Source organism: Struthio camelus, chromosome 5, assembly GCF_040807025.1.
Source record: "Struthio camelus isolate bStrCam1 chromosome 5, bStrCam1.hap1, whole genome shotgun sequence".
Lineage (NCBI taxonomy): Eukaryota > Metazoa > Chordata > Aves > Struthioniformes > Struthionidae > Struthio > Struthio camelus.
Genome location: NC_090946.1, coordinates 5,612,895 through 5,625,433, shown reverse-complemented (window position 1 = coordinate 5,625,433; position 12,539 = coordinate 5,612,895). Strand labels below are relative to the sequence as shown.

Here is a 12,539-nt window from a genome sequence, read left to right as displayed (position 1 = left end):
GACGGCTGCTGCAGCAGGGGCTACAGCCATGAGTTGAGTCCTGGGAGTTTCAGGATGAGCTTTAGGATAAAATCCTTCTGTCGGGTTGCCGGGGGGGGGGGGGGGCGCTGCGCAGCCTCTGGATTTCCACAGAGAGCCTAGGGGTTTCCAAACTGTAGCCAGGCAAAGCCACGGCCACCCTGATCCAGTGCTGGGGTGGCCCTACTCCAGGGGGCGGCTGGACTGAGAGCCCCCTGGCAGTCCCTTCGCACCAACGCTGCCATGATTTTCCAGCGGCAGCCTGTATTTGCTCTCCCAAAGCAGAAAGAAAAGAACCTGTGAGCACAGCAGTGTTTATTAAGGAACCCACCAGCGAAGGGGTAGAGTCCCACTACCCCACAAACCGCTGCAGGGAGCCACTCGCATGCGCCAAACGCCCACAAGCAGGAAAAGGCAGGGCCACAGGTGTCAGTGGTTCTGTCTGTCTGCAGGCAGGGGTGCTCCAGCGGGTACCCCAGCCTGGTCTCCTCCCAGTCTATGCCACTTTGTCCTTAGGCTGATGCCACTCGAGCTTTGGCCTCCTCGTAGCGTCGCATCCTCTCCTCCAGCTCTGGGCGGAAGTGACGGATGAGGCCCTGCGTAGAGCGAACGAGCGGATGGAGTCAGCCAGGCCGGGCAACACCACTGTCCCCCAACGCCCTGCTCCCGGGGCCAGTCCCGGCCCGAATCCTTTACCTGCACGGGCCAGGCAGCCCCGTCACCCAGCGCGCAGATGGTGTGGCCCTCGATCTGCTTGCTGATCTCCCACAGCGCGTCGATCTCCGCTACTTGGGCGTTGCCCTGCACGAACCGCGCCATGACTTTGTTCATCCAGTCCACGCCTGTGGAGAGATTAAAAAGCTGCGATGCCCCTGCAGCGCGGCCGCTGCCCCGCGGCCTTGCCACCCGGCTGGGCCCCGCGCTCACCTTCTCGGCACGGCGTGCACTGCCCGCAGCTCTCGTGCTTGTAAAACTCAATGAGGCGGGCGATAGCTTTGACAACGTCGGTCTGGGGGAGGAGGGAGCAGACGCTGAGGGCCCTTCCCGGCCCTGCTGGGGCACCCGAGGGACCAGGGAGGGAAACTGGCCCTTACCGACTTGTCCATGACAATGACAGCGGCTGTGCCGAGCCCGCTCTGCGCCTGCACCAGGGAATCGAAGTCCATCAGCACAGTCTCACACACCGACTTGGGGAGAAGCGGCGTGGAGGAGCCTCCCGGGATCACAGCCAGCAGGTTGTCCCAACCCCCGCGGACACCCCCTGGCAGAGAAGGGGACAGGCTGAGGCCAGCTGAGAGCCGGCCCGCGGCCCCTCCGCAGGCCAGCCCGTGGCGCCTTACCCGCGTGCTTCTCAATTAGCTCCTTCAGGGGCACCGACATCTCCTCCTCCACCGTGCAGGGGTTGTTCACGTGGCCGGAGATATTGAAGAGCTTCGTCCCAGAGTTGCGTTCGCGCCCGAAGCTAGCGAACCAGGTTCCCCCCCGCCGGCAGATGGTGGGCGACACTGCCACCGTCTCCACGTTGGCCACCGTGGTGGGACACCCAAACACACCTGGAAGCAGTAAAAGCTCACAAAGGCTGCGTCTCCTCAGAGCGCGTCAGCCGCTCCGTTCCTGCTACGGCAGAGCCTCAAGCAGCAGGACGGCTGCCCAAGGACAACCGTTTTTGGCCACGGTCAAGGTCGTTTCCTCCAGCCGCCGGCCCCCCAGCTCCTTTTCCCTCAACTGGCACCATTTGCCTGGGAAGGGGTTCGTGCTGCCGAGAGCTGCAGGAGGCCTCTGGGACGCCGTGGGAGCAAGGAGAAACGTCCCACGCTCGCCAGCTCTCGGGGCAGAGGTAGAGGAACGATGCTGGGAACATACCCACATCCGCAGGGAAGGGCGGCTTCAGGCGCGGCTTGCCCTGCTTGCCCTCGAGGGACTCGATCAGAGCCGTCTCCTCCCCGCAGATGTAGGCCCCAGCGCCCCGCACCACGAACACGTCGAACGCGTAGCCTGAGCCGCAGGCATCCTGCCCCAGCAGCCCGGCCTCGTAGGCCTCTCTGATCGCCACCTGCGCAAGAGACGCTCAGCGGGGCGCTCTCCCCACCCGCCCGCCCACCCGCCCGCCGCATCTCGCCGCTCACCTGCAGGTTGGAGGCTTCGTTATAAAACTCCCCGCGGATATAGATATAGGCGGCTCGCGCCCCCATGGCTCGCCCGGCCACGAGGCAGCCCTCCACCAGCTTGTGCGGGTCGTGCCGCATGATCTCGCGGTCCTTGCAAGTGCCCGGCTCCCCCTCGTCCGCGTTCACCACCAGGTACTTGGGCCTGCGAGGGAGACGCCGTCACGTGCCCCCGCTCCTTGCCAGCATCCCCGAGGCCTCGGCGCCGTCCCCGCCAGGACACAGCGGCCCAGCCTTACCTGCCGTCGGGGGGCTTGTTCATGAAGCTCCATTTGAGGCCGGTGGGGAAGCCGGCTCCGCCACGGCCCCGCAGCCCCGACACCTTGATCTCGTTGAGGATCCAGTCCACCCCTTTGAGCAGGATCTCCTTGGTCTTGTACCAGTCTCCGCGGCTCAGGGCGCCCCGCAGCCTGCGGACACAGCACAGCACAGCGGCCCGTCGCACCGCGCCGCCCCCAACCACCCCACACCGGGCCCCGGCCGCCCCCGCTGCCCAACCTCCAGTCGTGCCGCCCGTAGAGGTTGGTGAAGATCCGGTCCTCGTCCCGCAGCGACCCGAACTGCGTCTTCTTGGGCGCCGTCTGCGGGGAGACACGGCCTCAGCCTCGGCCACGGGCCCGATCAGCCTCGGCCCGGGCCCCATCAGCCTCGGCCCCGGGCCCGGTCCCGGATCGGGTCGGGCCCGGCCCCGGCCCTGCTCAGTCCCGGCCCCGCTCAGCCCCGCCCGGCCCCGGCCCCGGCCCCGCTCACCGAGAAGCCGGCGGCGGCGGCGGGCAGGCGACGCAGCGCCAGCAGCTGCCGGCCGGCCATGGCGGCGGCGCGCGCGCACTCCCCCCAACCCGTCACCTTCAGCCGCCCGTTGGCGTCGCCTGCCGGCGCCTGGCCGTGGTGACGTCACCTGCCGGCGCCTGGCCGTGGTGACGTCGCCGAGGGGCGGGGCCGGGGTGGGAGGCGGTGACGCAGGTGCCCGGTTCCCCCCCCCACCCCCCCCACCCCGACCAGGCCAACGTCCGTCCCCAAACCCGAGCCTGGGCCGGGCTGTGTCGGTCCCCCCAACCCTGCCAGCCTCCCCTCCGTCCCTGGCAAGGTGGTGGGGCACCTCATCCTGGAGGTCACCACCGAGCGCCTGGAGGACAACCGTCAGGAGGGGTCAGCATGGAGTCCCCAAAGGGGAATCAGGCTTGAGCAACCTGCTAGCCTTCTAGGATGGGACAACTGGCCGGGGAGATGAGGGGGGAGCAGCGGCTGTTGTCTGCCTGGGGTTCAGCGAGGCTTTGGACGCTGCCTCCCATGACATCCTCGTGGGCAAGCTGAGGAAGTGTGGGTTGGAGGAGTGGCTTGAGAACTGGCTGGATGGCCAAGCTCCAAGGGTTGTGGTCAGCGGCGCAGAGTCTAGTTGGAGGCCTGTAGAGAGCAGTGTCCCCCAGGGGTCAGTGCTGGCTCCAGTCTTGTTCAATGTCTTCATCGAGGAGCTGGCTGAAGGGACAGAGTGCACCCTCAGCAAGTTTGCTGATGATCCAAAGCTGGGGAGAGTGTCTGACCCACCAGAAGACTGTGCTGCCATGCAGAGGGACGTGGCCAGGCTGGAGAGTTGGGCGGAGAGGAACCTGCTGAAGTTCAACAAGGGCAAGTGCAGGGTGCTGCACCTCGGGAGGAATAAGCCCAGGCACCAGTAGAGGCTGGGGGTTGACCTGCTGGAAAGCAGGTGTGCAGAGAGGGAGCTGGGAGTGCTGGTGGACAAGTGAAGCATGAGGCAGCAATGTGGGCTTGTGGCCAAGAAGGCCAAGGGTATGCTGGGTTGCATGAGGAAGAGTGTTGGCAGCAGGTCGAGGGAGGTGATCCTGCCCGTCTCCTCAGCCCTGGGGAGGCCTCAGCTGGAGTACTGGGTGCAGTTGTGGGCTGCCCAGTGCAAGAGAGACATGGCACTAGTGGCGAGAGTGCAGGGGAGGGCTACAAAGAGGATGAGGGGACTGGAGCATGTGTCCTCTGCAGAAAGGCTGTGAGAGCTGGGCCTGTTGAGCCTGGAGAAGAGACGACTGAGAGGGGATGTGTCCCAATATCTGAAGGGGGGGTGTCGAGAGGACCCCCTGAGGCCAGTCTCTTCTCTGTGGTGCCCAGTGACAGGAGAAGAGGCAAGGGGCAGAAACTGAACCACAGGCAGTTGCATCTGAAGAAGAGGAAGAACCTTTTTTGCTGTGAGGGTGAGTGAGCACTGGCACAGGTTGCCCAGAGAGGTAGTGGAGTCTCCTTCCCTGGAGATCTTCAAAACCCGTCTGGATGTGATCCTGGGCAATATGGTCTAGAGGCCTCTGCTTGAGCAGGGGGGTTGGACTAGATGATCTCCAGAGGTCCAACCTCAGCTGTTCAGTGATTCTGTGATTCTGTGATGCTGTAACCCTCCTGGTCAGGGCTGGGCTGTCCCCCGGGCCGAGCCCGCATCTGCCCCCACAACCCTCCCGTCGGGGCAGCGCTGCCCCCCCGCCTCTCTCACCCCCCTCGGCCCGGCTGCGCTCCGGTTTCGGGGCCGCCTGGGATCGTGTCGCCCGGTGTCATTGTTGCAGCGAGCGGAGACGGGGACCGGGTCGTGTGTCCGACCTGGCAGATCCGGTTTCCCTCCCACCCCGGCTGCAATCTCACTCCAAGGGAATGGGGGAATCGGATTCGGGGCAGGCGGTCCGGGCTGGCAGCGGAGGGCTGGCGGAGGCGGCAGGAGGCGAGGAGGGGCGCGCGGCGAGACGCAGCATGTTCTTTTTCTTTCGGGGGCCGCGGCGGCCGAGCGGCGAAAGCCCCGCGTCCCGCGCTGTGCCGCCGGCCTCGTGGCTCGCCTCCCGCCGGCGCAAGGACGGGGGGCACGGCGCCGGCCCGAGGGGCGGCCGGGGCGGCCGCCAGGACCCGCGAGCTGGCGGGCGGACGCTGTGGCCTCGCGCGGCCCCCTGCGCCGCCAGCGCCCGGGACAACGGCGGGTCGCCCGAGGAGCATCCCGAGGACGCGGTGCCCCAGGTGCCCTCCGCCTCCGGGCAGGTAACCCGTGGCGGGGCGAGACGGCTCGGGTACGGGCCAGGGCCCGGCTGGGGATGCGAACGAGCGAGCGGACGGAGAGATTTGTGCCGCCGCCGTCGCTGGAGATTAGGGCTGGGGGCGGAGGGGGGAGATGGCGAAGGGAGCCAGGGTCGGGGTTTGGGGCCAGCAGCGCGGGAACGGGGCGGGGGGGGGAGGAAAGCCAGGCGGGAGGGGAACAGCTGGGTGGCTCCCCACATCTGGAGCGGCATGACCGAGCGGAGAATAATCCTGGGGATTATGCGTGTGTGTGTGTGAGCGCGCGCGGGTGCGTGTCTCTCCCCCCCCCCCCGCCGCCCCGCTCCCCCCGTCCCCCGCCTGCCCTGCATATCCAGAGATATTCAATAAAAACCTCAAATCCCCACGCAGCCACTGTTACTATAAAAAAACCAGTCCTGGCTTGTCCTGGCCAGAGCGCCAGCCCCAAGGACTGCGCCAGCCGGCAGCCCGGGGCCAGGCATGCCCTGCGGCGCGGGGCGAGCCGCCAGCCATGGGCAACTGCACCAAGACCCCTGAGAGGAGGCTCTCCAAGGTAAGGCCTGGCCCGGCGCGCGCGGAGGTCCCTTCCGCCTCCTCCCGCCTTCGCCGGGGCTCCCGCGCCAGCCCGGAGGAGCCGGTGGGCAGGATGGCCCAGGGAGTCGCAGCGGGGCAGGGTGGGGGCAATCGCCCGCCGTGCTGGGCAGGAGGCGCCCGTACCGCAGGCGTTGCTTGCTGCCTTTGCTCTCTGCAGGAGTCCGCGCCGGCTGAGGGTGCGTCCTGCCTTCCCAGGGCTGGCTCTAACCCCCGGGGGTCGCACCCTCACCCCTTCGCCGCCCTCCTTTCCGCTAACGGCCCGCTCTGCTTCCAGGACGGGAAGCAGCACGCCGGCTGCCCGGCTTCGGGTGCCCAAGACCCCGATGAGCTGGCAGAGGCGGCGCAGTCGCCTCCGCTGCAGAACTACTCGGTGCTGCACGGGCTGGTGGGCCCAGCCTGCATCTTCCTCCGCCAGAGCATCGCCGTCACCCAGCTGGTACGTACGGAGAGCCTGGGCCCTCCCGCATCGCCCTGCCTGTAGCTGAACCTGCCTTGAGCCTGCCGCCCCGAGGCGTGCCGCTACCGGGCGCCGGGTGCCGCGTTGGGGTGCTGCTGCGCGTGCCACCCCAGCCCGCGTGCCCCGTGCTTGCTGCGCCCCCGGCTGCCCTCCTGTCCCCCAGCCTCGCAGGTGCCGGCAGGGTTGCCTGCTGTGCCTCGCATCCCCCCTGGCCCTGGGGCAGCTTTGCAAGCAGCGCGGTGGGGGCCGCTCGGCCGGCTCCCTGGGCCGGGGAGCCACGGGGGCAAGGACCCGCGGACGGGGCCACGTCCCTTCACTCTTCCTGCTTCTTTCCTAGGACCGGGAGCTGCGGCCGGAAGAGATCGAAGGTAAAGCACGGGGCGGTGCCCCGTGGCTGACCGCGCCTGAGTCCTTGCAGGGGTGTGCTGCCTTGCAAGAGCAGAAGGTCTTTGCCCACTGGGGTTGCCGGAGCTGACCCAGGCCTGGAGCTGGGGTAGCCCCAGCTGGTGGAAGCGTGGGAAGCGGGGTCTCCTTCGCGGGCTGCTGCGGGCCGCGGGCTAGCTCCCAGCCCGCTGGCTTGGCGCGCGTTGCCCTCCTCCTCCCGTCCCTCGGCCATCCCCGGAGCGGCTGGCGGAGCGGTGGCGGAAGAAGGCCGCTCGAGGGGGGGCCCCGCAGCGCTGGGAGGAAGGGGCGTACCAAGGGGCAGAGCTGGGTGCCGTTCCCCCCCCCCCCACCCCCAACTCCGGCCGTGGGCGCGCGGTGGCCGGCGCTGTGACTGTGACTCTGCCCTGCGCCCAGAGCTGAAGCAGGCCTTCCGGGAGTTCGACAAGGACCGTGACGGGTACATCAGCTACAAGGACCTGGGCGAGTGCATGCGGACCATGGGCTACATGCCCACCGAGATGGAGCTCATCGAGCTGTCGCAGCAGATCAGTACGTGCCAGGGGCTCGCCTGGACCTTGTAGGGTGATGGCCCTGCCCAGACCCTCCTCTCTGCCCCCTCTACGGCGGGGGCGCAGAGGGGCCGTGGTGGGGTTGTTCTCTTCCTTCCCCTCTGCAGGAGCCCGGTCCTGGTGTGCTCTTCCCTCCTTGGCAGCCAGACCTGCCTCTTGCGCTCTCCCCTGGGGCTCGCACCCCACGGGGCAGGAGCCGGCCCTTGCGCTTCTGCTCCTGCTGACGCTTCCCTTGTCCTGCAGCGGGCGGCAAGGTGGATTTTGACGATTTTGTGGAGCTGATGGGCCCCAAGATGCTGGCGGAGACGGCGGACATGATCGGGATCAAGGAGTTGCGTGACGCCTTCCGCGAGGTGAGGGGAAGGGCTCTGCGTGGCTGGACGCGGGGAAGGTGGGCGCCGCCGCAGGGACCCTCATGGCCAGGGTGCTGGCAGGGATGTTTCGGGTGGTCCGCGCGGGCACAGAGAAGGACAGCCAGGTAGGCGGGACAGCTAGCGGTGTGCCAAAGGCAGCCGCAGCACGTGGGCGGCCCTCGGCCATCAGCGTGCTTCCCTCGCAGTTTGACACCAACGGGGACGGGCAGATCAGCATCGCAGAGCTGCGGGAGGCCATGCGCAAGCTCCTGGGGCAGCAACTCAACTACCGCGAGGTGGACGAGATCCTCAAGGACGTGGATCTCAACGGGGACGGCCTGGTGGACTTTGAAGGTACGGGATGAGCGGGGGGGGGGGGGGGGGGGGCTGGGGCCTAGCGGAGGCCCTGGCTCGGGCCAGGTGGTTTGAAGGGCCAGCAGGTGGGAGAGGAGCTTCTCTCGGCCCTGGAAAGGGAAGGGAAAGGTGGCCAGATGTTCTCCCTGAGGCCTCGCTCTCTGCCGGCAGAGTTTGTGCGGATGATGTCGCGCTGAGGGCAGCGCGTGCCAACACGGGACAGGAGCCCTGCTGTGCCTTAGCAAGAGGAGGGGGCTGCAGAGGAGACCCCTAGCTCAGCCTGCAGCGCGGGAGGAGCCCCAGAGCGCGGGCTGGGCTGGGGCAACGCAACGCCCGAGCCCTGTAGGCAAGGCCCTCACTTCGTCAGCACTGGACTTGCTCAGACTCATCCTTGGCGGCCTGCCTGCCCTGCTGCCAAGCTGGAAACGCGGTGCAGCGCGCCTGGGTCCGCACCAAAGCCCTTTCAACGCAGACTCGGCAGGGCTTTGGCTGCTTTCGCCCTGATCTCTGCGCCGGATGGTTTACGCTGCACGGCTCTGATGTCTCTCCGAGTTCCCCGCTTTGCAACCCCTCTTGTCCTGTTTGCTGCCCCCCAAACCTGGCAGCTCCCCACCCTTAACCTTACCCTAACCTTAACTCGGGCTTGCCGTTCCCTTAAACCCGGAGAAACGTCTCCATCCCCTGCCCTGCAGCTGTGGTCCAGCTCCGACCTCCCCGTCCTTCCCTCCCTGCGCTCCGACCCTGCTGGCTCGCCGCTCCGGCGCTCATTTCGGCCCCGGTATCCAACCGTTAACGCCGAACCCTCAACCACCCCCCCGGCCCCCGGCCGCCGCCGCGTCGTGACTTTGGGGCTGACTTCGCAGCGTCGCCCAGGGCCTGCCTCCTTCCGAGCTGTGCGCGCTAAGCCAAGCCCTACCGGGCGCTGCTCAGCCCCAGGGCCAGGCAGGTGCGCGCGGCTCTACCCGCCGTCCCACCTCGCCTGGGCCAGGCGCCCCTTTTGCTTCCCGGCCTTGAGCTTGGGGGCCAGTGCGGGCCCTGGGAGCTGCTCCCTCCTACCCCGCCGTCCCCCCCCAACAAAGGAAGCCAGGGAGCGCTCCTCGGCGGCGCTTGGGCCTCTTCGACGGCGTAAACCCCTCGAGGGGGAGAAACGGAGAATAAAATCCTGGTCGTTCTTCAGCCGGCAGTGGAGGTGGGGGGGCCGGGAGGGGGGCCGGTGGGAAAGACAGCGGGGGGGCTGAAAGGGCGAGGAAGAAGGGGAGGGGGGGGAGGCGGTCTCCAATCCCAAACTCGGTGGCGGCGACACCGCTGCGAGGCCGCCGGTGGGGAGGGAGGAGGCGGCGGGTCCCGTCAGGAGCGCTGCCTCCCCCCCCTCCCCCCGCGCCGAGCCGACGCCGCGGGTCTCCACGGTGACCGGGGTGAGGGGGGGGGAGGGAGGGAGGCGACGCGGTGACGTCAGCGGGGCGGCGCGCAGGCGCACAGGCGGTGGCGGCGTCATCAGGGCGAGCGGTCACGCCGGGTGCGGGGGGCAGCGGAGCGTCGAGCCGAGCCGAGCCGAGCCGGGTGGCGTTCCGAGGGCGGCCGAGCCGGCGCGGCTTCCCGCGGCCCCGGCGCCCACCCGCCCTTAGCGGACGGTTGCGGGGGGGGGGGGTGGTGGGGGCAGCCGACCCCGTGGCGCCGGGTCCCGGCGCGGGGCGGGGCGTGGCGAGGGCAAAGCGGCGGCCCAATCACCGCGGAGGTGGAGGGGGGGGAGGGCGGTGAGCGGCGGCGTCGCCCAATCGGCGTGAGGCTCCGCGCCGGCCGGCCAATCGGCGGCGGCGGCGGCGCGCGCGGGGGCCGCCCACCAACCCGCGGCGCCGGAGCCGCCGCCGCCGCCGGAACCGCCGCCGCCGCGCGGGCCGGGCAGCCGGGAGCGGCGCGCGCCGTCGGGGATGTCCTACAAGCCCATCGCGCCCGCCCCCGCCACCCCCGGAACCGCCGGCACCAGCACGAGCAGCAGCGCCAGCCCCGCCCCACCGGGGCCGGGGGCCCCGCCCGCCGGTGAGAGCCCCTCCCCCACACACCGGGAAAACCGTGGGGCAGCGGCTTCCTCCCCCCCTCCCCCCCCCCGGGGATGCTAGGCCGCAGCCGGGCCCGGTGAGGGGGCAGGTGGTCGGAGGGAGGGAGGCCGCGGCAGCCGGTTCGCCGGTAACCTGCCCTTTCTCTGCCCGCGCCGCCAGCCACGAGCGTCCCGTCGCCGTCCGGATCCGTGCCTGGAGCCGCTGCCCCCTTCCGGCCCCTCTTCAATGACTTCGGCCCGCCGTCCATGGGCTACGTGCAGGTGAGCTGGGACCGGGAGCGGGAGCGGGGCGAGAGGCCTTGCCCGCGCCACCCTCACCCCTCTCCTCCCCATCCCTCGCAGGCGATGAAGCCGCCCGGGTCGCAGGGCTCCCAGAGCACCTACACGGATCTGCTCTCCGTCATCGAGGAGATGGGCAAAGAGATCCGGCCCACCTACGCGGGCAGCAAGAGCGCCATGGAACGGCTGAAACGGGGTACGGGGCCGGCCGGACGCTCCGGTTTTGGGCGGGGGGGGGGTCCAGCTGGGGGGCCCGCTGTCGCAGAGGGAAAAGCCCCCCCCCCCCCCCCCGCCTTGCATGCACGAAGCCCGCTGAGCCGTCGCCAGCGGACCGGCGCTGCTCCGGGTGTCTGAGGGGCTGTCATCTTCCGAGTACGAGCGCGCCGTCGCGTTGTCGCCGCGCCAGGCGCGTTGGCGGTGCCGCCCTGCTGGCGCGTCTCCCTTGGCGTCGGAGGCTGGAGCGGCAGCTGGTTATTCTTGCGGTTCTCTCCCTTCCCTTCTCCCGAGTGGGGTGGCGGTGGGGGGGACAGAGGAGATGTTTTGGCCCGGGTTGAAAGCTCGGGTTTCTCCATGCGGGACGCCGTGCTCTGCTGCTAGTCTCCGCTGTGACAGCAGCGGGAGAACCTCCGTCCCGCACAGGCTTGGAGGGGAAGGGGTACAACTGAGCTCTGCTTACCCCACCGGCTCCTTCTCCCCTTGCTCTGAACATGTCGGGGGGTTGGGGGGGGGACACACACGCAGAGCTGGGACCTTCGGTTACGGACTCGGCTGACGCGCGGTGTCCCCTGTGCTTCTCCCCGTAGGCATCATCCACGCTCGGGCGCTGGTGAGAGAGTGCCTGGCGGAGACAGAGCGAAACGCACGCACGTAACAGCCGCTCTTTATGGACCTTTCTGTCCATCTCTGCATCCGAGACCTGGAGGTCGTCCATCCCCGTGAACCTTGCCACCAATCAGTGTCTTGAGAGCCTGGTTCTCCCTTCGCTCCGTACAGACCTTTTTAGCTGACGGCCGCCTGATCCTCGGCAGCTGCCCCGCTGCTAGGCGGCGCCGGGAGGCCGGCCTTTTGCTGCGTGCTGCGAGCACCTCCAGGGCTTTTCTTCTCTCTTTATAAATGCTTGTTTTTATAAATAAAGGAAATTGTTGGGATTCTGCTCTGCCTTTGGCCCTTGTGCTTCGTCCCCTCTGCTATGGGCAAGGTGGCAAGGCTAGCTGCTCCCCCAGTTCAGCCCGGAAGCTGTGGAGGAGCTGGCACGGCTTAATCTCGCGTTTGGGGTCAGGAGAGCCTCTTTTGCTGGAGCCCAGCCCTGCGCTTCACGATGAGATAAGCCACGTGCGTGGCATAGCCCTGCAGGCTACGCCGGTGGGCCAGGCGCTAGGGCAGCCTGCCAGGCCGAGTCTGGAGCTACGGGTTTTGCAAGGAGACCATCGTGCTGCCCCACTGCGTGTGTCCTGCCCCGCGCTTGGGGAGTGGGTGCTGTCTGCTCCAGGAGGGAGGGCTGAATAGCTCAACAGTGGTGGTGGGGTCAGCCACCCTGTACGCTGGGGGACGCGGAGGTGACATGGCGTCCTTTCTGTGTGCGGGGAGGGGATGATGGGGCTGCAGGAGGAGCACTGAGCTGAAAGGGATTTTTAGTAGAGCAGGGCTATTTTTGGAATGAGAACAAGGCCCGTTTGCAGGTTGAGGAGGCTGGGACATCTTAGAGCTCCCTTAGAGCTATGAGGTGTGGGTGACCAAGAAAGGGGCTTGACCGAGTCCAGTGTTCCCGCGTTAACCCCGCAATGAGGCAGAGGGGACCGGTGAGGAACATGTCTTTGGGGAAAAGCAAGGGCAGCAGCTGCTTTCGGACCGTGGCTGTGCTGGCAGAGGCCAAGGTGAGCCTGGTGGGGCAGGAAGAGGCAGAGGTAGGCAGGGTAGGAGAGGCGCAGGCAGGGAGGAGCGGTTGGAGCACGGCTTTAGGAAGGGGAAGTCGTGCCTGATGGCCTTCTACGATGAGATGATGGGCTTGGCGGCAGAGAGGAGAGCAGTGGACGCTGTTTATCTCAATGGTGGTGAGGCTTTCGGCGCCGTCCCGTAAGACACACTGAAGCACGGACTAAACAAACGGACGCTGAGGTGGATTGAGACCTGGCTGAGCTGCCGGGCTCAGAGGGTTGTGATCGGTGGCACAAAGTCCAGTGGGAGGCCAGCCACGAGCGGTGCATCCCTGGGGCTGATACTATTTAGCATCTTCATTAGTGACCTGGATGATGGGACAGAGCGCACCCTCCGTAA

At 67.9% G+C, this 12,539-nt stretch overlaps 3 protein-coding genes across 6 annotated transcripts; 2 read left to right on the top strand and 1 right to left on the bottom strand.

Annotated features, from left to right (window-relative positions):
• Nucleotides 1-316: 316 nt before the first annotated feature.
• On the bottom strand, nucleotides 317-3,113 carry NDUFV1 (NADH:ubiquinone oxidoreductase core subunit V1). The gene is made up of 10 exons (XM_068944358.1): nucleotides 2,934-3,113; nucleotides 2,682-2,764; nucleotides 2,423-2,593; nucleotides 2,145-2,328; nucleotides 1,882-2,071; nucleotides 1,359-1,571; nucleotides 1,113-1,279; nucleotides 946-1,027; nucleotides 715-860; nucleotides 317-614 (listed from the first exon to the last, which is right to left on the bottom strand). Exons 1-10 carry the CDS (start codon nucleotides 2,991-2,993, stop codon nucleotides 531-533), a joined length of 1,380 nt encoding a protein of 459 aa, XP_068800459.1. The 5' UTR covers nucleotides 2,994-3,113; the 3' UTR covers nucleotides 317-530.
• Nucleotides 3,114-3,182: 69 nt separating this feature from the next.
• Nucleotides 3,183-9,106, top strand: CABP2 (calcium binding protein 2). 4 transcript variants are annotated; one of them, XM_068944355.1, is made up of 10 exons: nucleotides 3,750-3,809; nucleotides 4,302-4,384; nucleotides 4,745-5,204; nucleotides 5,610-5,772; nucleotides 6,088-6,249; nucleotides 6,608-6,638; nucleotides 7,069-7,203; nucleotides 7,467-7,576; nucleotides 7,783-7,930; nucleotides 8,102-9,106. In XM_068944355.1, the coding sequence occupies exons 4-10, from the start codon at nucleotides 5,731-5,733 to the stop codon at nucleotides 8,125-8,127; spliced, it is 654 nt and encodes a 217-aa protein (XP_068800456.1). In that variant the 5' UTR covers nucleotides 3,750-3,809; nucleotides 4,302-4,384; nucleotides 4,745-5,204; nucleotides 5,610-5,730; the 3' UTR covers nucleotides 8,128-9,106. The 4 variants fall into 4 exon arrangements, with proteins under 4 accessions (XP_068800458.1, XP_068800455.1, XP_068800457.1 ...); XM_068944357.1 differs by lacking the exon at nucleotides 4,745-5,204 and having other exon boundaries at nucleotides 3,183-3,809; XM_068944354.1 differs by having other exon boundaries at nucleotides 3,183-4,384.
• Nucleotides 9,107-9,799: 693 nt separating this feature from the next.
• On the top strand, nucleotides 9,800-11,418 carry CDK2AP2 (cyclin dependent kinase 2 associated protein 2). Its single transcript, XM_068944352.1, has 4 exons — nucleotides 9,800-9,967; nucleotides 10,147-10,247; nucleotides 10,329-10,461; nucleotides 11,069-11,418. Exons 1-4 carry the CDS (start codon nucleotides 9,859-9,861, stop codon nucleotides 11,134-11,136), a joined length of 411 nt encoding a protein of 136 aa, XP_068800453.1. The 5' UTR covers nucleotides 9,800-9,858; the 3' UTR covers nucleotides 11,137-11,418.
• The last annotated feature ends 1,121 nt before the right edge of the window (nucleotides 11,419-12,539 follow it).

Bases quoted from the DNA above. Each gene is read 5' to 3' on its own strand.
- NDUFV1 (XM_068944358.1), bottom strand. From the start codon at position 2,993: ATGGCCGGCCGGCAGCTGCTGGCGCTGCGTCGCCTGCCCGCCGCCGCC. The intron at 2,594-2,681 runs GTTGGGCAGCGG...CTGTGTCCGCAG, and splicing joins TACGGGCGGCACGACTGGAG to GCTGCGGGGCGCCCTGAGCC. The intron at 1,280-1,358 runs GTAAGGCGCCAC...CTTCTCTGCCAG, and splicing joins GCTAATTGAGAAGCACGCGG to GGGGTGTCCGCGGGGGTTGG.
- CABP2 (XM_068944354.1), top strand. From the start codon at position 3,943: ATGTGGGCTTGTGGCCAAGAAGGCCAAGGGTATGCTGGGTTGCATGAG. The intron at 5,773-6,087 runs GTAAGGCCTGGC...CTCTGCTTCCAG, and splicing joins CTGAGAGGAGGCTCTCCAAG to GACGGGAAGCAGCACGCCGG. The intron at 6,250-6,607 runs GTACGTACGGAG...CTTCTTTCCTAG, and splicing joins GCATCGCCGTCACCCAGCTG to GACCGGGAGCTGCGGCCGGA.
- CDK2AP2 (XM_068944352.1), top strand. From the start codon at position 9,859: ATGTCCTACAAGCCCATCGCGCCCGCCCCCGCCACCCCCGGAACCGCC. The intron at 10,248-10,328 runs GTGAGCTGGGAC...CATCCCTCGCAG, and splicing joins CGTCCATGGGCTACGTGCAG to GCGATGAAGCCGCCCGGGTC. The intron at 10,462-11,068 runs GTACGGGGCCGG...TTCTCCCCGTAG, and splicing joins CATGGAACGGCTGAAACGGG to GCATCATCCACGCTCGGGCG.